The sequence below is a fragment of the Melozone crissalis genome, unplaced genomic scaffold, assembly GCF_028551555.1.
Source record: "Melozone crissalis strain CALT ecotype California unplaced genomic scaffold, PUWL_Pcris_2 ptg000012l_1, whole genome shotgun sequence".
Lineage (NCBI taxonomy): Eukaryota > Metazoa > Chordata > Aves > Passeriformes > Passerellidae > Melozone > Melozone crissalis.
This window is the reverse complement of record NW_026535790.1, coordinates 9,185,650-9,207,697: the sequence shown is the minus strand read 5'-3', so window position 1 is coordinate 9,207,697 and position 22,048 is coordinate 9,185,650. Positions and strand designations below refer to the sequence as shown.

At 41.8% G+C, this 22,048-nt stretch overlaps 2 protein-coding genes across 2 annotated transcripts; one reads left to right on the top strand and one right to left on the bottom strand.

Annotated features, from left to right (window-relative positions):
- Nucleotides 1-10,901, bottom strand: LOC128933893 (cytochrome b-c1 complex subunit 2, mitochondrial). Its single transcript, XM_054271032.1, has 14 exons — nt 10,794-10,901; nt 9,114-9,206; nt 8,834-8,983; nt 8,305-8,369; nt 7,264-7,320; nt 6,798-6,922; nt 5,367-5,464; nt 4,894-4,951; nt 4,645-4,740; nt 3,582-3,781; nt 3,234-3,314; nt 2,592-2,668; nt 1,110-1,263; nt 1-247 (listed from the first exon to the last, which is right to left on the bottom strand). The coding sequence occupies exons 1-14, from the start codon at nt 10,827-10,829 to the stop codon at nt 164-166; spliced, it is 1,374 nt and encodes a 457-aa protein (XP_054127007.1). The 5' UTR covers nt 10,830-10,901; the 3' UTR covers nt 1-163.
- Nucleotides 10,902-11,480: 579 nt separating this feature from the next.
- On the top strand, nt 11,481-20,245 carry CRYM (crystallin mu). Its single transcript, XM_054271132.1, has 8 exons — nt 11,481-11,781; nt 11,973-12,123; nt 13,145-13,207; nt 15,247-15,348; nt 16,181-16,364; nt 18,229-18,350; nt 19,209-19,293; nt 19,958-20,245. Exons 1-8 carry the CDS (start codon nt 11,609-11,611, stop codon nt 20,020-20,022), a joined length of 945 nt encoding a protein of 314 aa, XP_054127107.1. The 5' UTR covers nt 11,481-11,608; the 3' UTR covers nt 20,023-20,245.
- The last annotated feature ends 1,803 nt before the right edge of the window (nt 20,246-22,048 follow it).

Below are 22,048 nucleotides of genomic sequence, written 5' to 3'. Positions count from 1 at the left end.
TATGAACTCAGCACTTTATTTGATGAGTGCAAGCCCACAATTACTCCACTTAACCTTCTGAAAGAACTGAATTCATAAATAACAAGTTAGTAGTAATTCATTTAGAACATAAGTGACTTAGAGCTCAGGTCCATCTTGAATCAAATCCATCCCAGATCTCTTTTTACAACTCATCAAGAAAAGGAGTATTTCCCAACTCCCCAGAAGCTGCCATTGATTTCTTCCCACTGAGGAACTTCTTTGCAGCCTGAAAATAAATCAGGAAAGTGGATATGAGGAAATATTCACTACAGAGTTGATGCTACTCATAGCTGATGCTACTCAACTCATCAGCTTCAAATTACTAAAACAAAGAACAAATCCTGGCACTACTATAATACACCATCATGTGAACAAGCCTCCTCTTGCTGTATAAATCTAATTGCTGCTAATGCAGCTGCTCATTACTTTATAATGTGAACAGAAATGGCAGATACAGTTGGATATAAAAGGCATGAACTCTAAAAATGATTGTTCCTTGAATAATTATTACACCATAAAATAGGCTGTATCTCATTCCTACTAAAGCTATTGCTAGTTGCTGCAATACAAATAAGCAATGACTGTGAAAAAACAAATTTTTTATCTCAGAATTTCTCTTTATGATAGATTTTTAGAAATTAGCTTCACATACAAGAAACAAGCTGATGTGCAGTAGCAACAAAGTTACACCTATTTATCACTGAAAGCTTAATTGTTTTATTAAACACACCCATTATTCCAGACTCAGAAATCCTAAAAACCTTGACACAGAATCACCTGCACTGGAACGAATATGAAGTTTACCATTAATATTAGTTGGGAGTTTTGGTAAATTTTAGTGAAGAAGATGAGAATTTTACACAATTCCCAGCTACACTAGTTTTACCATGCATTAAAGAGTCTTCTGTTAATAAAGTAAGTAAAGACATCAAAAGATACCCAGCTGGGATTTGTGAATGAGCTGCCTTTTCTATTTTTACATACAGAATATGTGTGTGTTTATAAACACACAGAAATGAGCATCAGTTTTCCATAAAAAACCTGACACAGTGATTAAGGAGCACCTGTGCCTGCTGACACATACTTACATTCACAACATCAGCAGTGGCTACAGAGTCGATTTTTTGAGCAGCAGCAGATGGGGATGTGTGTGTGCCAGAAACCAGGGCCTCAGAGCCAATTTCATTCAGCAACCCTTCTGAGGTCTCCACTGACATCAAATAGTTTGCTTTCAGTTGATTTCTGCCATCAAAGAAAGCATCAAGAATGAGCAAGCTTGGAAGCCCTGCTGTTACGTTCCCTACCACCCCATAAATACAATGAGGTTTTGGTCCTTTTGAACTTCTCAAGATTCCATTTTGAAAGGTTTCCCTTTTCTAATAGGGAAGGATTCTGTGGTTAGGAAAGAGGCACCAGAAACAATCCAAGCATGAAAATGACAGGTACTTGAACACTTCCTGTCTCCCCACACAGTCAGAAGATCTCTAGCTCAGGATTTGTTTCTGTCCAGGTAACCAATGCAGTTAGACAAACTATCATGCTTATATCTAATTTTCTCATTAAGAACAGTTGCATGCAGAGCAATTTTGTCCCAAGTGACAAAGAAATAGTGAATGTAAAGGTTCAAGCTACTCTTGTAGGTTTTTTTTGTTGGTTTTTTTTTTTTTCAATAAAGGAAAAAGAGGAATATAGGAAATGTATGAAGCCATTCCAGAAAGGGAACTCCAGAAAAAAAGAAAAAGAAAACTAGCCACACTAGCACTGCATGTAACTCCTTAATGCTAGGCAGCTTTGTTAAAAAAGAACAAAACAAAAAACCACAAAATCCACAACACACAAAACAAATCATGCCCAGTGTAAGAAGTCCAGAATCCACCATTTAGCTACCAGTGACTAAGGCAGAACCAATCATGTCTAGGCTATCATATTTTGGGTAACTATGCTTTACATGGAGTCTTGTATTTTATACCTGCAACACACAGTATTTTCATTTTGCTACTCAATTCTGTACTATGTTGTTTTGCACAACTGCAGCTTTAAAAGCTCCATGCAGTTTAGCATTACTTGGAAACCCCCTCCCCCAGATATTCCCAGGGGCAGGTATTTCCAGCACTTGGTGTACCATCACTAATTCAGTATTTCACACTTGCAGACCCTCATTACTCTTTTTCTTTGAAGATGGCACAGATTGCTTATTATAATTGTTTTGGGAATTGCTCAGTGTAACTGTAAAGGGAATTACCTAAATAATGCAATTTAGGATTCTAATTTAAACACATCATAATATTACAGAGTATGATTAAAATGACAGCACCTGCTGACACTTGCTAATTTCTTACATTGAAACAGTCTTCAGAAAATATTAACACTTCTCTAACAAGTGTTTATTAGGAAATAACACTACTGGAGAATCAGCAGAGCTTTCAAAAAAATATTAACAGAGGCTCAGTTTTAATGCAGGACTGAGTAGTTCCCCATGGAAATAATTATAGGATAAGCTCTGCTGTACAGAATACCCTGCATGTTAAAAAAATTCTCTTTACACACATGAGAGTTCTTTACACACTTACTTTGCTGTTGTGACATCAGCATCAGTGACACCACCCTGAGCAACTGCCTTCACCTGGTTCAAAGCAGCTTTAATGACCTGAGGAAAATAAAATCATTTAAGATTTCTTCCCACATCAAATTTCAACATGTTACTTCTATTATCTGATATCTTGGAAACTTCAAGGGAAGAGCAGCTGACAATGTAAGGATTGTCTGCCTGAACACAGTTCTGAGCAGTTTTATAACAAAACTAAAACCACTGTAAAATATTCCCAAAAATGCACAAAAACCAGTGTGGATTTTAACTGCACCACAGCATTCATTTATACAGTCTCACCATTTCTCATGTAAGTGCTCAGTTCTCCCAGCCTCAAGAGACAGCATCTTCTTCATCATATACTCTGGCTTACAAATGTATATCAGCAATTACAGTCAGCAATTCAAGGCATTTTATTAACTTCAGTTCATATTATCTATCTGTCCTTCCCACAAAGCAAGTCTCATTCCCAGCTAACAGAGCTAAGTCATAACTGAATATGCAGCATTCTTATACAGGAAATCATATTAATTTCCTTTTCTTTTTTAAGATGAATCAGTCACAATCTCAAATCACTATTTTGAAGGTTATGTTGTTAATGCTTAAATTATAATCAGCAACTCACCTCCCTAGTATTTGGAGCCTGGGATATGGTGTAAATCCCAAAGAGCCCAGAATCAGAGTAATTAACATTAAATGCAGAAACCTGCAAAACAAACATCATTAATTGTTTTGGTGTCAGAGTAATTCAAGCATTGGAAAATAATTACTATTAGGGTCTACAATACTGTAATTCAAAATGCTGAACTCCATCTGTGCTGAGGAAAGATCAGACTGGAAGCCCTTCCCTGATACACTGTAATGTGTGCAAGAATGAACCAATTAAGATTCGAGCTGAAGGCAGTTACCTCTCAAAGATAATACATATTTTACTTAAGAATCAGAATTCAGTTCCAAAATCCTTTGAACTTACATCAAATGGCTGGCTGGTTGCTTTAGCAACACCCTGGGTCAATTTGCTGGTAACACTGCTTCCCCTCTTGACCAGGGGCCCAGCACCCAAAACATACTGAAGGACACTGAAGGCATTTGCTTCTGGGCTCCCAACAACAGCTCCTTCTGCTACAATAGCAGCATGGACAAGGCTATCACCAGTCTGTTTCCTGATTTCTCCTAGAAATACAACAGAAAAAAGGCAATAAGTGTTCAATTAGAAACTACTGTACATTCACAAGCATGGAAAGAAACATTTCCCTTTAACAAGAGAAGAGCAGGGCCTGAAGTTACTGCATGCCTCCTCAGGAAGGGAGCATGAGGCTGAAGGTAATTTTTAAAAAGTCTAACATTCAACATTTTTCTTGCTAGCACAAAACCCAGTACCTTACTGTGCCTTATTTGAATCTGACCCTGAACCATACACAGTGTGAGATGATAAACTCAACATAAAAAATACCCAGAGTCTCCACATAACAAATACCCAGAAAATAGTGTACCTTCTGTTCATAATAATATTTATGCTGGCTTATAGAAACTGAAGTTATTCCAGTCAAATATTAATATTAAATGCTGGAAACTTTCCTTTTCCCCTTCATGTCTTTACAGAGACATCTAATACTCCAACTAAATAATAGCTGTTGGTAATGGTACAAGATGCTGGTCTGAAAGGGCTAAGCATTGCTTTGACTTACAACATTTAACACATCTTCCCTAAATAGAAATCCTGCCTCCATTTCCTGACAGCCTTCTCTTACAGGAATTTTAGCAAAACTGCCAAGAAAAACCATTTGGCAGCTTATTTTTCACTTTATAGAAAAAAATGATGTCCCAGGTAAAACTTTGTTGAAGAGCTGGGTTCAGTTTTATCCCACAACTTTCCATGGTGGAATTTTCTGCTTATTTAAATGGGATATGCATCTGAACTGTCACTTCCAATGCCCAGATTTAGTGCAACTGTATAGTTTTCACTTGTAACTTTGAATACTACTATTTATAAACAGAAAATCAGTCACTCAGAATACATAAAGAAACATTCTTACCCCCTTTATAAACAGCCTTTGCACCAGGAGTACCAGCTCCACTTCGGATATTTAGGAATTGCTCTGCAACTTGCTTTAAGGTAGAGTGATAGATACCTGCAATAGAACAACTATTTGCAATGACACTGAAAAGCTACAGCAGTTAAATAAAAGTGAAGCCTATGGTAACAGTCTATTTCTACAGAGAACTCCAATTTCTCCTGCAGTTTTCCCATAGGACCTGCAGTGCTCACTCAGGAACATACATACCTATTCCTACGAGAGCAATTCTTGAACTTGTGAAATTGTTCTGGACAAAATGGTGGAGCTGCAACAGTAAATTCAAATTTTAGGGGATTTTGTTTAAAAAACAAAAATCATGTGTTTCTGACATAGCCCCTTACACTTCTTAGAGCAAATTCCAAAGCTTCCAAAAGGAACTGTCTATAGAATGTAATTTTATTGCGTTTCCCAGTGACAACTACAAAACCCTTTTATACAAGAACACCTGCATTTCATTGACAGCCTTACTGTCAACAGTAAGCCACTGACATTAACCTCTTTTTAAATGCAAATATCAGTTCTGTACCCAGTATTAAAAGTTGCATGGAAATAAATTATTTCAACACCAGGTTAATAAGGTAGTAAATACTGACTGTATATATACTAAATTAATTTTCTCTCACCACCTATTCCTGACAAAAAACTGAAACAGACATTTAGCACAATACAAAGAACCCTACCTGCTCAGAAGTAATTTTTCCAATTCTGTAGTCTGGGCAATACAAGGGGTTTGCCAGAGTATTTTTATAAGCTGCAGCATGCAACTTTTCCAGCACTCCTGAGAGGAACAAAGTTTCAGATAATTAACACAAGATCCACATGTAATGAAGGTTATGAATGAAACTAAATGAAGGAGCTGTGGTCCACTTTAAGGACCATACAATTTACAAAAGCAGGTCTGGAATAATCCAATTCATGGGGAAGTTTCCAAATCCTTGGGCTAGAGCAATCTGGCCTGAGGCCTTCTGTTCTTTAACTTTCTAAGCAGTAACCAAAATAAACTTATATATAGTAACATATATGCTCAACACTTTGGCTTCAACAGCGAGCTATAAATGCAATCAGTGTTTAGAAGAAGGGGAGCAGCATCCTATTAATTATCATCTTTACTGTAGGCATTCCTTATTCTTGAGAAAAAACAGGCTCTGTAGAATATGCTTGTAGCTTTGTGAGGTGTCTCATCTATCTCCCTGCTCAGATGAAGGATGCCAGTGTCTTCTCATCAGTTTTTTTGCATTCCAATAGCATTCTAGTAATTCCTGTTTTGATATTCTCCTTGTACTTGCTCACACTTTTTCCTCAAGAGAAAAATTCCTTTCTTTATAGTTGTTTCTGAACATAACTAACTGAAAATATTACATTACTATGAAAACCAACCTGCAGTTGATATAAGTTAAAAAAAAAAAGACTAATTTTAAAAACAGAAGCACTTCAGTACGAGGCAGGGATTTTTCCAACATTACACTGTCACCTTCAATGGGTACAAAGGTAAACACGCTTCAGAGTGGTACAAATTATTGTTTATTGAGTAGAACTACCTGGGTGATCTTGGAGGATGAGTTAATAACACAAGATATACAGGAATAGGTTTGACCTGACTGAGGCTTTGTGTTGTGTTTCCTCTTTGTTTTCCCTTAAACACAGAAATCTAAATTTACAACCCTAAAGCTGGAACACATTTTCAGTGTGATGAAAATACATATTGTTTTCATACCAAAATAACCATACAAATTCAAGAAGTCTGTAGGATACTATTTTCACACCTATGAGTAATACCTAAATATGGTTTTCAGAACACAAGCTTCTGCAAATATATTGTCAACAACACTTATGACATGCACATTCTTTGGTTGTACTTGAAAAGAATTAAAAATGTAAAATGGAAGCTGTCAAGGAGAATGGGATAAGATGTCTTCAGCGTGTTACTTGCTAAATGTTACCACAGGTTGGAAAGATCTGTGTATTAAGAAAAGTTCCATAACACCACAAAGACCATACCTATCAATAAGCAGAAAAATTCAATGTTCATGTGACAGAGCAAAATGGAAACTGTTTTTTCATTTTGAAGGAACTCCTGCAGAGCCATTACAGTGGATCAAAAATACACTTACGAACTTGAACATTCTGACGTGCGATTGTTTTATCAACTTTTAATTGTGGCTGAAGAGCAGCTACTTCCCATGGTCTGAACTCTGGTGCTGTGGTAACATTCAGGAGATATTCCATCACTGTATCACTAGATAAAAAAAGGGTACAAAGGCATTAAACTAAACTAACATGTGCTTCTTCTGCAGTTGAAAGCAATTCAAATTAATCTGCAAACAACATGCCAACAACAAAACACATCACTCAGGCCAGAGCAATTATCAGCACTGCTGTACAAAATAGGATAATTCAATTCTGTAGCATCTGTATGCTCAGTAACATGACATTGAAGTTGAATATTAATACAGTAATTTACTGATTTATTGCAAAAGCATGAGAACAGATATTCCTCCCACTCTGTAAAATGACAGGTCTTCACCACCAGTGTTAAAGAAGGCAGCAATTCCCTTTCCAGCCCACCGAGATACCTACACATGGTCTCGCAGACACTCGACAGAATAAGCCATTTTCTCCCTTGTTGCGTGCACACTGCATGAGAAAAAAACCAAAATCCATTGCAGCAAAGAACACCCAAGTGAATTTTAACACACACTCCTCGTTGATCAAATTAATCAAGATACAGACTGGAGTAACTACTTAACCTTAAATCTGTCTGGGATGACTGTTTAAACACACACAGAGCAGAAACAGACTCAATTAAAACTCACATCTTCAGTATTCAAATAATAATATTCAAGTAATAATAAGTGTCTTGACCATCAGAATTTAAGATACCACAATAATTCAAGGTAAAACAGTAAATAAAGTTGAACAGCAAAACATGGGGAAAAAAGTGCCTATGTATTAAACAAAGCAATTTAGAAATTACTCTCTTTGGGCAGAAAACATCCCAAAGGATGTTGGGAAACATCCAAAAGGATCATGTCCTTTTCCTTCAACATATTTGTTACTGGCAGGACCAGAAAAACGGTAGAGTCATAAAACACTATTTTTAACCAAATAGATAAAAAGATCTTTCTGGATTATTTCAAGATACACTGAAATAAAGCAGGTACAGCGAGATCCCTCTTTTATTCCTCTTAAGTCTTGTTTTCTAGGCTTAAAACCCCCAATTCACAAAAGCTAACTACTGTCTGTACTGCTCCCAAGGTTGAAATCTATTCACAAAAGATGGAGGGAAAAAAAAGCAATCTACTGACTTTAGGAAAGTTATTTTCAAAGTATGCAAAGGCAGAAAGAAAATTAAGCTCCTAGACAAATTATATTTCTTCCATGGGCACAATATTTATATTCTGTTTACTGAAAGGTGTTTCTAAGATACAAATCATGAGCTCATCCTTGAAGCTTAACAGAACAAAAAGTACAAGATCTTCCTTGGCAACATTCACTATTCAAGTACCCTGCTGAGCTTATCCACCTACACATTTTGTGTTTATTGTCTTATGTTTCCTTCAGTCCTAGAGCTCCTGTGCATCTCAGCAACACAGATTATCTTTCTATGTGGGTACAAACCTCAGGCTGCCCCCAACAGCTTCAATGCCACGAGTGATCCTGAAGGAGGAAGCTCCTTTGGTAGTCTATTAAACAAACAAAAAAAGGGCAACTTACAATTCTAGCTGTTTAAAACACAGATATTGAGTTGATGGCAGCAGTAAGAAAAACTACTCAGAAATATTCCACACATGCACAAAACTGAGTTTGTGTCAACCACCTGAACTAATTATTACTGCAGCTTGAATAGAATTAGTTATGTGTATATATATATATATATATATATATATATATATATATATATATATATATATATATATATATATATAGTTTAAGACTCCAGAGGAAAGCACAATTATAAATGAGTACTTCCCATCTTCCAGGACACACTATCATTTCTCCTGCACTGAACCACATAACCAAGTACCACGGTACATTGTTCTCCACTTCCTAAGATCTCTTACATTAAATTTTATCACACCATTTATTTTTGCAATAATAAACCATTTCACCTACTGTCAACATAATAACAAAGGCAATAAACACCTACCAAATTAGATGCAAGACGAAGGAGGTGAGTAGTTCCCAGGTTACTGTTGATTTCATATCTGCTGCCTGCTTTAATAAACACACCAATTTTTGAAACTGGAGAAAAGTTTTCCAGAGATGCAATAACTAAGCCATTTGGTAATTTTGTGATCTGTATTAAAAAGAAAAAAACTTTTGTTTTCATTCAGTGGAAGTACTATCACAGCTCTGCTTTGACTGAGTTTTAAAAAATAAATTTAAAACAGAGGGAGGAAAAAACCAACCTGTATTTTTATACTGACCTCAAGACCCTGGGAGTCTGGACATAATTTCACCTTTGCTGCAGTTGGTGAAGATGAAACTTTAGGAGCTACTTTCAGTGAGTAAAATCTCTTCTAAAGGAGAAAGCATAAGAGAAGGGATTCCCTTAATTAGTTCATCACATTTCCTTAAATACTGAAAAAGAATCTGACTTTAAAGCAGAAATACAATTAAGGACTTCAAACACTGAAGTAAAAACAGTGACATGTAGGTAAATCCCCAGACTGTGGGCCTCTTAAAATAGGTCCAGAGGAGGCCATGAAGATGATCAAAGGACTGGAGCAGCTCTGCTACACAGGCTGAGAGAGCTGGGGTGTCCAGCCAGGAGAAGGTTCCAGGGAGACCTCACTCCTTGCTGTGAAGAACCTTAAAGGGCTCTTAAAAGAAATAAAGAGGGACCTTCTACATAGGCACATGGTGACAGGACAAGGGGAAATAATTTTAAACTGTCACAGAGTTATATTAGATTTCTGGAAAAAATTCTTCCCTGTGAGGTAGTGAGGAACTAGAACAAGTTGTCCACAGAATTTCTGCATGCCTCATCCCTTGAAGTCTTCAAAGCCAGGCTGGATAGGACCTGGAACAACCTGGTCTAGTGTAAGATGTCCCTGCCCATGGCAGGGGGCTGGAATGACGTGATCTCTAATGTCCCTTCCAACTCAGACCATTCCATGATTCTAATGTTCCAGGATTTTAATAACCAGAAGCAGTCCTTCACAGGAAAGAGGTGAATACCACAAGAGCCCTGCATTCAGCAGCTAGCAACAGAAATGACAAGACTATTGATTTCAAATCTGAAATGCTATTACTTTCCACTCACTTCAGAAGTTGCTTATACTAGTAAACTTACAGATTACTCTTGTTTTCACGTTAAAAAACAACTTAATTCCCACGCATCCAAGGTGAAAGCCGAGTTTTCAGGAACACCACTGCACTGGGCTGTACACATGCCAGAGATGTAATTCCCATTGCTTTACCAGAGACTGTTCATTGTATCTAGGAAAAACTCCTTTCCTCCTGCACCAAGGGTTTGGTAAGACACCTAGTTCTAAACTCTAAGTCTACTTATTTATGAACCCCTACTGCATATCTAAAACTGACTGACACGCTGTCACTCAGAGGTCATTGTCCATCCCGCTGGAGCGCATTTCCAGCACGCATCCAGCACAGTTCCACCCAGCTGTCCGCCAGCTCTGCGAGAGCTTTGGGCAGGACAAACCCTCTGCCCCTGCCCGCCCCCAGGACGCGGCAATGCCAAGGGCACCACCTCATCCCAGGCAGCTGAAGCTTCAGCAGCGCACCGGGATCCCCTCACCTCCCTTCTCCCCGTGCCCCGTGTGCCGCCGCCGGGCGGCTCTGCCAAAGCCCGGGGCGCCGCTCGCCGCTCCAGGCCCGGCCCGCGGCCTGTCTGACCTTCAGCCGCCGTCCCGCCGCGCCACCCGCCCGCCCGCCGGCCCGGCCCCAGCCCCGGAGCCCACACCGACCCCGCGGGCAGCCGGGCAGCCGGGCAGCCACGACCGCCACCCGCCGCCCCCCGCCCGGCTCACCGCCCCGGGCTGGCCGGGGTCAGGCTCGCCCGCAGCCCCCGGGCCCAGACAGCGGCTGTCACCGCCAGCTGCGCCTCTCCCGCGCCGCGCACGACGCGCCCGGATCCCGCTCACCGAGAGAGAGCGCGCGGCCACCGGGAACCCCTTCATCGTCCCGCTACCCTCGGCTCGGCCCCGGCCAGGACAAGATGGCTGTCCCGGAGGAAGACCCCGCCTTCCCGGCACGCCCTGCGCCGCTCTGACCTTCCAGCGAGCGCACCCCGAACTCGACTGCTCCGGCGGGCGGCGCGCCGGGCAGCAACAGCGCCACCGCGCGGGCACCGGGGGCTGCCAACCTGCGGGGGTGTCGCCCCCTCCCGGGCACTGTGGGCCGTGACACCCTGCGGCGAGCGGGGTCCCAGTGCGACGGTCCCTCGGGAATATACCCGGGAATGTGGCCCGGAATGACTCTCGGGGCCATGCCTCGGGGCGCGGGGTGCCGCTGGCGGCTGTCGTACGGGCTGTCCCTCAGGACGCGGGACCCCAGGCTGGCTGTGCCCAGTCTATGTCAGGGCCATTCCGTGGCGTTCGCAGCCGCCTTCCCCCCGAACGCCGCCTGGGTGAGGCGGGACAGCGGCGGTGCCCGCGGGTACGGCAATGCCCAGGGCACCGGAGCCACACTCGACCAGGATTTCAGCGCGGACATCGCGGTGTCCGCCACGCCCGTGAGGGGCGTGGGGCGCGGAGGCGGAGCCGGGACGGGCGGTTTCGTTCCGCGGGGCGGTTCCGCGGCGGGGCCGGCGGCAGCGGGGCCGCCCCGGCGAGTTCTTAGCGGCGGTGCGAGCGGTGTGCTGTGTCGCACTCTCGGAGTCCCGACATCCCGTCCCGTCCTATCCTACCCTATTCTATTCTATCCCATCCTGTCCTGTCCCGTCCGCCCGGCTCACGCCATGGGCTCCACTCCTCCCGTGTTCATCGGCGCCGAGGAGGTGGAGAAGCACCTGCACCGCGCCAGCCTCCTGCTGCCGGCGCTGGAGGCCGCCCTGGCCAACTTCTCCGAGGGCGCGGTGGGCGGCGTGGTGCAGCCGGTGCGCACCGTGCTGCCCGTGCCCCGCCACGGCGGGTGAGGGCTCGGCGGGGCTGCCCGAGGGACGGCGGCAACGGGGGGCAGGGGCCGGGCGGGCGGGTTTGGGGCATCAGAAAAGGCCCTCGGTACCGAGTTACCGATTGAGCGGCCGGTAGCGGTGTGACGGTCGCTGTCCGTGAGCTCCCGTGATAGCGGTGCGCGAGTAACGCAGGAAATTCTCCCCCGAGGTACCTCGGAGTCATGCCCGCGTACAGCGCTGCGGACGACGCGCTGACAACCAAGTTGGTGACTTTCTATGAGCACCTGAAGGACTCCTCCGTGCCTTCCCACCAGGCGACTGTGCTCCTGTTCGACCCCAGCAATGGCACTTTGAAGGCTGTAAGTCTCGTGTGTCCTGCGTTCTCCTCTGCTCATGCTGTCCGTTCTCACTTCTGCTTCTTGGAAGCTGGAGCTGGTGTAAATTGGCCTGAATTTACCAACAGGATTTGGCTTAAAGCTGTCTGTATTTCGCTTCTGTTAAACCGTACTCTCCGTGCTATTTACTGAAGCCTGTGATTTGAATCTGATAGCTCAGAGTGTAACTGGAAGAGAGAAATGATTAGGAGTTTATCTTACATTTGAAAGCAAAAATGTGTCCGTCCCCCCCCCCCCCCCCCACCTTGCTGGGTAAAGAATGGATCTTGAACCATCTTAAGTCTCAAGTTGAAAGAGGTTTACAATTTGCATTGCAGGGACTAGTCTTCAGAGTCTGATTGCTTTTTCTTTATTTAAAGAATTTACGATTTTTTTTTCCTAAGAATAGTGATGATTTGCATTGCAATTTAGTAATAATGATTTATTAATCATTAATAAATGATTCATTAATCATTTATTAATCAGGGACAAAACTGGTCAAGAAAACTTTCTTGGGTTCTTCTACTAAACCCCTTGAGTTTTTTGCCCCATAATTAATATGTATGCAGTAGCTAATGCACATTTGAGGAATTCCATGGTTCCCTGTCACCCCTCTGTACAGACCAGGACAGAATGGGGAATCACTGCCAGCTTGCACTGCTCCCTTCCTGGAGCACAGAGTATTGGAGTCACATCCATGTGTTCCCTGTGCTGGAGAGCCAGGGAAGTGCAGTGCCTCAGGAGCTGGGTGAGTTAGAGGAGGCTCTTCTCTGATCATTTTCACTCCTTTTGTGCTGATGGAATGATGTGGAGGAACTGGGAAAAACAGAGGAGCTGCCCAGTTTAAATGTTACTTTGTATGGATTGTGGTTGCTGTGATAATAATTGCTGCCTTCTACATGTGTATATCTTTTATATCTGTAACATCACATCATTCCCAAGTTGGATGAGTTTGGTATTTATTCATTTTTCAGTGTTCACTTCAGTCTGTTTGAATTTTTTAAAGGTCATGGATGGCAGTGTCATCACAGCAAAACGAACAGCTGCAGTTTCTGCCATTGCTACCAAGGTGTGTCTTCTGTTCTCTGAGTGGGGCTTGGAGTTATAAAATAACTAGAACAAATGATGCAAATGCCTTTTCATCCAATTCAGCTTTAAATTAGATTTATCATAACATATGCACTTTCAGGGAAAACTTAAACTCACTGTTTTGAGTCTGTCATGTTTGGCTTTTACACTTTGTCTGTGATTGGAGAAGGAACCTGAGCTATATTTTTGTAGCTTCAGTTGCCCCTCTTCTAGGAATTTACTGAGCTGTCGTTCACTGTATTTTATTTCTTTTGTGTTTGTTTTAACATGCCCCTTTATGGCTTTGGGTGATGTAGCTGTGGTGATATATTGAATTTTATTTAGGTAGATGCCTTCTGCTGTCAGGACAGGACAGGTGGGTGGCACTGGACCTGTAAAAAGAGGGGTAAAGCACATTTCCATTTCTTTTAAGATAGATGATGCCCAGTATAGATGGATAACTTGTCCAGAGGTGTCTGTCAGTGTCTCTGTTGTCACTGGAAGGTGTCCAGATGCCTGTCCCTGACCATGGCCATAAATTTCAGTGTCTAAAGCCAGGTGAGGTGTATCTGGCTGTGCATTGCTTTCTATCACTGCCATTTCAGCTGGAAATTGTTGTGTTGGGTTTCTTTTTTAAATGCTGTTTTTGGTTTGGCTGCTAACATCAGGAAGAGAGCAAATGGCCGCTCATTGCACAGCAGGGTTTGAGCCTTCACCTCAAAGGCTGAGGCAGTAAGAAGAGGGCCAGAGCTGAAAAATTGTGTTGTTTGTCACTCCTCAGCTTTGCATCAGAATGAAGGCTGATCTCACTGTTTTGTGAGGGGCAGTTCATGCCAGGGTGACTCTATCCATGGCAATGGAGCTACACTGGCATAAAACTGAGTGAAGGACCTGTCCCCAGGAGCTTCTCCTGAACCAAAGGACAGAATGATTTACAATGAGCTCCTTGGACAGGAGGTTACAGGACCTCATTCATTTTGGCCATTCTGTATTTGGTCAGTTCTATGGTTTTTATGCAGTCCATGCTGGCTTCAAAGGAGTTTGGCTGCTGAAGGTACTTCAAGATCAGGTCTTTCATTGTCATGTGTTCTTTTGGAAATTTTCAGGAGTGTTTGAGTTTAGCTCATATTTGTCATCTTGTTTTTATGGCGTTTGCTTTTCACAGACCCCTGTTACGCAAAGGACCTTTGAAATCTGGGCTTCACAGCCTCTAAAAGGCACATTAAAACAAATTCTTACTACTGGGAAATGGCATCAATGAGATTTTTCTCCATTTGTTAGCAGCGGAATAAACCTTGAGAGCCTAGACAGTTCTAAAGCTTTTTAGGCAGGAGTGAGTGCCCACAGCAAATGCATAAACAAGACACAAGGATAGTTAGGGCTGGACTCCAGCAGCTCTGTCTTCCTCTTTGCCAAGTGCTGGTGAATCACAGACAAGAACTAAAACAGAGAGCCAAAAACAATTGTGGAACTGAATTTTATTATTTGTTCCTCAGAACCATCCCTACTTTTACCATGTCTCTGTATTATGGCACTTGCAGTGCCAGGATATGCTTGTGGTGTGATTTATGGCTCTAGTGAATGCAAAGAGGTGGATTGGTGTGGGGCTGCCAGGGCCAGTTTACCTGTGCAGCTGCCACTCTCAGTCCTGATGGTTTTTGGGGTTCTGAGCCCTGCTTTCAGCCAGTGCAGAACACCAGCACTGTGCTTTTACACTTAATCAGCCACATGGGTGTGTTAATATTGGAGTGTGCAGAGGCCCCAGAACTTGCTGTTCATGCTGTTGCATCTTAAATCTGAATTTAAAGTCAGACAATTCAACACTGGAATTAAGCCAAGATGTGCTTTGGTGCTGCTGATGCTTGCTTGTGCATTAAAAAAAAGGCCAAATATATATGGTGAATACTTTATTAATATACTTTTGTATTGTTTAAAAGTACTAACAATACTTTTGTAGTATTTTGAAATATATTTGTAATGCCTGTTAATATATTATCCTTACATATTCTCTTTTGATTTTTTATTCCTGATCCTGTTCAGTTGTTGATGCCACCTTTTGCAGAAGTGCTGTGCATTTTGGGAGCTGGTGTTCAAGCATACAGCCACTATGATATCTTCACAGAACTGTTCACATTTAAAGAGGTAACAGACACTTTTGAAGAAGATACATTTATTTTTCTCTAGCAGGATTCATTGTAAAGAAAGTACAGCCTGTGAAGTTGTATCAGCTCAGGCTGGGATGGAGCTCCTGTTCCCAGGGCAGCCCTCACAGTGCTGTGCACTGATACTCCAGGGCTCTGATAACACCCCAGTGTTTTTGCTGCTTCTGAGCAGTGCTCACACAACATCAAGGTTGTCTCTGCAACATTTGTTTCTGTTCTATTGAACTGTCTTTATCGTATCAAGTTTTAAAAAAATTTTTTCCATCTTGTTTTCTCTTCCCTCTCCCTGTGCTGCTGGGGAGGGGAGTGGTGGAACAGTTTTGTGGTATCCAGCTATGGTCATTCCACCATAAAAGTTAAGATTAACCACATTTTGGTTCTGTTTCTGCAGAACCCAAGAATAGTCAGAGCAGCAAGAATTTCTTGCTCAAATGTTGGTATTTTAAAAGAAAAAAGGTTGGAATCAAAGTTGTTTCAAATAACTTTTTGTCTGAGAAGATCCTATTGTATATGCCATACTTGGATAAGTTTTTTATGACTTTCCTTTAAATGTAATTTTCAGAAACGTTTGCATTTTATAAGAATAATCTCCTCTACAAGGAGATGTTATTCTAGCATCACAAACAGGCATTCAAATGTAGCTGAACACTCCTGAAATTTACTCACTTGTACGATAAGAACATGAAAGGGGAAAAAAACTCCAGCCTTTAGGAGATGTTTAACTATTTACTGAAAACTTGTAACTTGTTCTGTTTCAGCAAGGAGAAGTGCTCCATGTTGACCCATGTGTGTTTGGTTGTGTTTCCCCCGAGGTGAGGATCTGGAATCGCACCAAGGAGAGGGCAGTGCAGTTCGCCAGCACTGCCGGCGGCCCCGTGCGGGTCTGCTCCTCCGCGCAGGAGGCGGTGACAGGGGCCGATGTCATCGTGACAGTCACCATGGCAACGGCTCCCATCCTCTTCGGGGACTGGGTGAAGCCAGGTGCCCACATCAACGGTAGGTTCTGTTCCTTTGTGTACAGCAGGTGTTTATTAGCACTTTGTTTAGCATCACCATCTGCTGAGAAGCAGTTCTCTGTGCTCCGTGGAGTGAATGTTCTTTACATTTTGACTTTTCCACCTTACTGAGGACCCCTTTTCCCAGCCCTGTCCTCCTGGAGTCAGAATGCCTGCATAATCCATTTTTGCTAGAGCATGGGATTTGCTCTATTCCCATGTACTCTTTTCTCTTAGTGGTGCATCATTGTGGCATTTTCGGGGTTCCCCAGATGGAGGAGGAAATGATGAATCTGACTCCATGTTCTTAGAAGGCTAATTAATTATTTTATGATCTATATTATATAAAAGAATGCTATGCTAAAGAAGACTAAACTATACTAAAGAGTAGAGAAAGGATACTTACAGCAGGCTAAAAGATACTAATGAAAAAGTTGTGACTCTCCTCAGAATCCAACACAGCTGGACAGTGACTGGTCATTAAGTTAAAACAATTCACATGAAACCAATGAAACAATCACCTGTTGGTCAACAGTGTCCAAACCACATTCCAAAGCAGCAAAACACAGGAGAAGCAAATGAGATAATATTGTTTTCATATTTCTCTGAGGCTTCTCGGCTTCCCAGGAGAAGAATCCTGGGCAAGGGGATTTTTCCAGAAAATATGACAGTGGCACATCATCCTTGCCCTCATGTTGTCATTATTCTCACCTTGCTCCCTATTTAAATAACCCATACAAATATTCTTATTTCTAGATAGTTACTGCTCATTGTTACATTGCCCTGGTGGTGTCATCTTTTCTTCCACCAATTTTATAATCTCCTCTATTTGTTTCTTTTGGGGCTGATCACACCAATTTACTTTTTTACTTGAGTTATGAAGATGCAGTAACTGAGTTAAGAACATCATAATTTAACCTCTAATTATAGTGAGGTTTGGAGTGGTGCTTTTTTTGTTGCCTGCCTTGTAATGATGTTGCCACACTATTGTTTGGAGTCTCTGGATGTGCCTCTGTTTGTTTATTTTCATTAATTGTGGGGCTTTTTCAGATGACCTTGTGCACTTTCCAGATAGCCTGGTAATAAGACAAAAGCAAGTTCTCAAAGGCAGCAATTTAAAGAAAGGTCCCACATTCCAGCAGCTTCCTACCAATTTTTCAAACTCGATTTAGTCCTTTGTCATTGAAAGTTGTTGTGTCATGGCAGGGAAGTCAGAAATAGAACAAAATCAATTAAGATCCACAGTCACTGGGGCAACACAGACACAAAGACCTCTCTCCTTTCCTTACCTTTTTTTACCCTTCATTGAAGCATTTGTACTGTTTGGAGAGGCATTTGAGCAACAAATGCAAATTTGTTGTTCTTTAACAGCTGGGTGTGTAAAAAATATCTGAATACAGTATAATTGGGTAGTCCTTTTAGCTTTTGTTTGGTTTCTTGTTTGCTTGTTTTTTAAGCCCAAAACAAGTTGATGATCTTGGTGCTGTGTAAAAAAAATTAAGCTCCATGATTTGTTTTCAGTTTCTCTGGGTAAGTGATAATCTAATTAAGGTGTGAAAAATTCCTTTGGTAATGATCTGATGAAAACAATGGTATAAAAGGTAACAGACAAAGGGAGAGGATTTTCTTTTGCCTCAGCTACTCAGACTCTTCTGACAAAGCTGTTTTACTGACATATCAAATCTTGAATGGGGTTTTTTTTGTTGTCCTATCAATCAGTATTTGTCCAAGGCTAACACTGGAATTTTGGTACATTACATTTCCATAATAATGTTGATTGTGACTTCACACGTGTCTTTTGAACAAAATGCGGTTGGAATTTGTTTTAAACATTGCTCCCAAGTTCATCAGTTTTGTTGCTTTAGCTGTTGGAGCAAGCAGACCAGACTGGAGAGAACTGGATGATGAGCTGATGAAGAATTCTGTTCTGTTTGTGGATTCCAGAGACGCTGCTCTTACAGAATCAGGAGATGTTATTTTATCAGGGGTAAGGCTTTCTGAAACAGAGTTCTATTTTTGTGGCAATTGGCTTGCATTTGAAATGAGTTGGTATTGATGATGACCTGCACTGAAACCTTTAGGGCATCAAATGTAATTGTTGATGCTTTCCAGGCAGGGGTTGAAGGATAAACTGGTTAAAAACTGCAATTGCTCTGTCTGTGACCAAACCATGCAACCTCTGTATCTGCCATTATTTGACACCATATTACAGTAGCATGTTTTCAGCACTGGCTTTTGATGGTAACAATGTATTGCTGTTGAAAGACTTACATTTCCTGGAGTGTTTGGTCATCATAAATATTCTTCAAATCTGTTTATTAAAACCTGTAACTTTCTTCCCCTGAGGCTTCAGTGTGATTGACACTGAATGGACCAGCCCAAAGAATGGACCACACAAGCCAAGCAGACAATGATCTGCACAGATTTGCCAGTAGGGATTCTTTGAGCTTCAGTGGAGTTTTCTTTTTCTCTTTTAATGTGTCTGCAGAATAAATATGATTTACACTTTTGAGATTTAACATAAGAGCTCCAGATATGGTAATGTGTGTGGAATCCCATGTGTTTTGTTGGACAAGTAACAAGCTATCCTCTGTAAAAAAACTTACTGAGGAAAGTCTGCCAGCTGTTTTTCTTTGAAAACCATTCTGCTCCTCTGATTTCTGTCCAGTTTCTATATAATTTGTCTGAATGTGGATCTGCTTCACCATGGAAAGTAATCAGTTTTGGGATGCAGCACTGGAGGAGTTCTTTCTTTTGAAGTCATTCAGAAGAAAAGGGGTTTTTTTCCCTCTTAATGTATGTGTGGGTATTATGTTTTTGTATAAATATGTATTTTTTTTCACAGGCGGAGATTTTTGCTGAGCTGGGGGAGGTTTTGAAGGGTACAAAACCAGCCCTGCCTGAGAAAACAACAGTGTTTAAATCATTGGGTAAGAACAGCCCCTCCTGTGCCCAAGTCTGACAGAAAACAATGCCTTGTTCTTTATTAGGTCCCCCATGCGTGGGAAAGCTGCTGATCATCTTCAGAACTGCTGTGGCACTGCACTGTCCACAAGAAAGTAGACTCTGATTTGCATTTTCCCTTTTTATTTCCCTTCTTGTTTATCTAGCAGGATTGATGTAATGAAAAGTGATAGGAAAGCAGACAAACAATACCAGTCCATTTTCCATTTCACAGTTGTTGAAGACATGAGTGCAGCATTTATTAACAGAGCACAGCCCGACTGCCCCGCTGTTCCACCATGGGGTCTGTCTGACCTGGGACAATGTGACACTGTCCTGTGGGGCTGGCCTTGGGGAAAGGGTGCCACTGGGCATGAATTGCCATGCTCTGAGCTACATGACAACTCCAAAAGGGCCCAGTTGTGATATGAACACTGAAAATTAGATTCCTGCTGTTACATTAACTTCATACAGCACACCCAACACCGCATGATGGCTATGGACTTTGAATGTCACACTGTAGGTGTTTGGGATGGGAAATAATTCCTGTTCCTCTCCAGTTAGATCATCTCCTGAGTCTTCCTGTTCCCTTCTGAAGCAAAATTTGTACAGCTGAATAACTGTTTGAAGGTAACTTGAATTCTTTTTCAGGGATGGCAGTTGAAGACACAGTAGCAGCAAAATTTGTTTATGATGCCTGGTCAGCTGGTAACTAAAGAGGGAAGACTACAATGCCAGTGAGGCCAAGAAAATCATTTGCACTTAGTTTCCATGAATCCTGTGCTAACAAGAAAGGCACCAATCCTATCTACATGTGGCCCTTCTAGAACACTCAAGAAGGAAAAGTAAAATTTCAGCAATGGACTAACTTCTAAAGTCTTCTAATTTCAAATATTGGATACTTGCAGTATTGTTAATAAATGTCTCTCTTTTGTAACAGCAAGTATGTTTGCAGTGATACTAACAAGGGTACTTTCCATATTTTGGTATCATTCTGGAATCAATGCTTTTCCTCTCTAATTTATGTAGCAGAAGCCTGTGTGTAGATTTCGTGGTTTTTAGAGGGATAATTCATTCTGGTGTAAAATAGATCAGTTTGTAGAATGGGCTCTGGCATCATATTTACCTGTGAGGGTACTTTAGATGCAGCTGTGGGTTTCAGTGCTCCAGTGACAGTGACTTTGTCTTCAGGCTCCAAGGCACACAGCCCTCCTCTGGCTCCTGGACACACCTTCCCTTCCAGCTCACTGGAAATCACCATTTTCTCACCCCTTGCAATCCACCTTGCTTTGCCCTCAGACTTGGTGGTTTTTCACTGAGGGCACAGTTCTGAGTGGGGGTTTATGTGATAAAATAATACCTCCCTCCAGTTGGGTTTCTCCTTAGTACCTCCCTTAGTACCTGCCTCACTGGATATTGCCATTTTCACATTGCAAGGAGTCACACAGCATGTGAGGACTAATATGTGTTTTGATTTAACTTTTATCTCAATTCTGTAGGGAGATTTTGCTGTTAATCTATGGTGCCTCTGAGTTGTTTTGCTAAGCTTCTTGAAGGCTGGAACCACACAAACTGATTTCAAGTATGCAGGCAAATCTTTTCAGTTAGGCTGTACCATGCTTCAATTGCTAATTGTTCTGTTATCACAGATATTAGCTGAGGCAGGAATTTTCATGATCCTTTCCTGGCAGAGGAGCCCAGTCACATAAGGAAAAGTTCCAGTTTTGTGCTGTTATGCAACTGCCTTGCAAAAGAGTGAGCATCTGCTGAAAAACAGCTATTGCCCTGGAAACAAATTCCTGTCTCAGGCTCACAAGTTGTGCCTTGTGAAATTTTATTTCCATTTTCACATTATTTCATGCAGGCTATTAAGTGTTTCTTCCTGCTGTGGAAGAGCAGGATGACATTTTATAACATGCCAGTAGAATAGAGCAGAGCAACAGGAAGCAGGGTCAGGAGCAGCTGGCATTAAAGCCCTGGAGGGTGCATAGGTAGGTGTAGAAGAGGTTAATGAGTACAGTGCAGGTGTGATGTAAATAATACTCCCAGTTGTAAGCCTGGTGTAAGCTGGTTGGAAAATGTACTAAGTGGCAGAGGTAGCATAGAAAGGTACCAGAGCACTGATAGGCCTGAAGGATGTTTGGTGTGGATCCAAACTGAACCCCACTGATCCTGTTTATTCCATCAGAAAAAAACCAACAGAAATTTCTCTGTGAGCTTCGGTGTTTTAACTGTAGCAAAATTACCCTTCTGTTTTTACATGTCTTGTTTCTTCTCTGTTATTTCTGAAGTGTTCAGAAGCTTGTGTTGACTTAGTTTCTTGGTTCATTCATGCAGAGCTACACTAACCTGAGGTAAACATGAAAGCAGATGATGCTCCATTATTCAATGACTCCACAGAAACTTGCAATTAATAATTATAACAATATTATCCCAGGTCTGGGCCAGTGGTATACCAGATTTGTAATTTGAAGTGAGATGTAGTGTTTGGGAAGAAGATAAATCCAGTTTATTTTCACATGTACTCCCCTACAGACTATGGACTTTAAAAAATAAATGGAGCCAGTCCAAAGACCTGGTTCTGGAAACCCACATTGTTCTCGGCTTCATTGGCAGTGGGAGATTTTGGGAGCCTGGCTTCAGTGTTGTACCTCTGATGTCATGAAGTTCAGCTACAATGGGAATTGCTTGGATGCCACCTTTAGATTTTCTGAGGGGAAATATTAGCATCAATTTCTATGT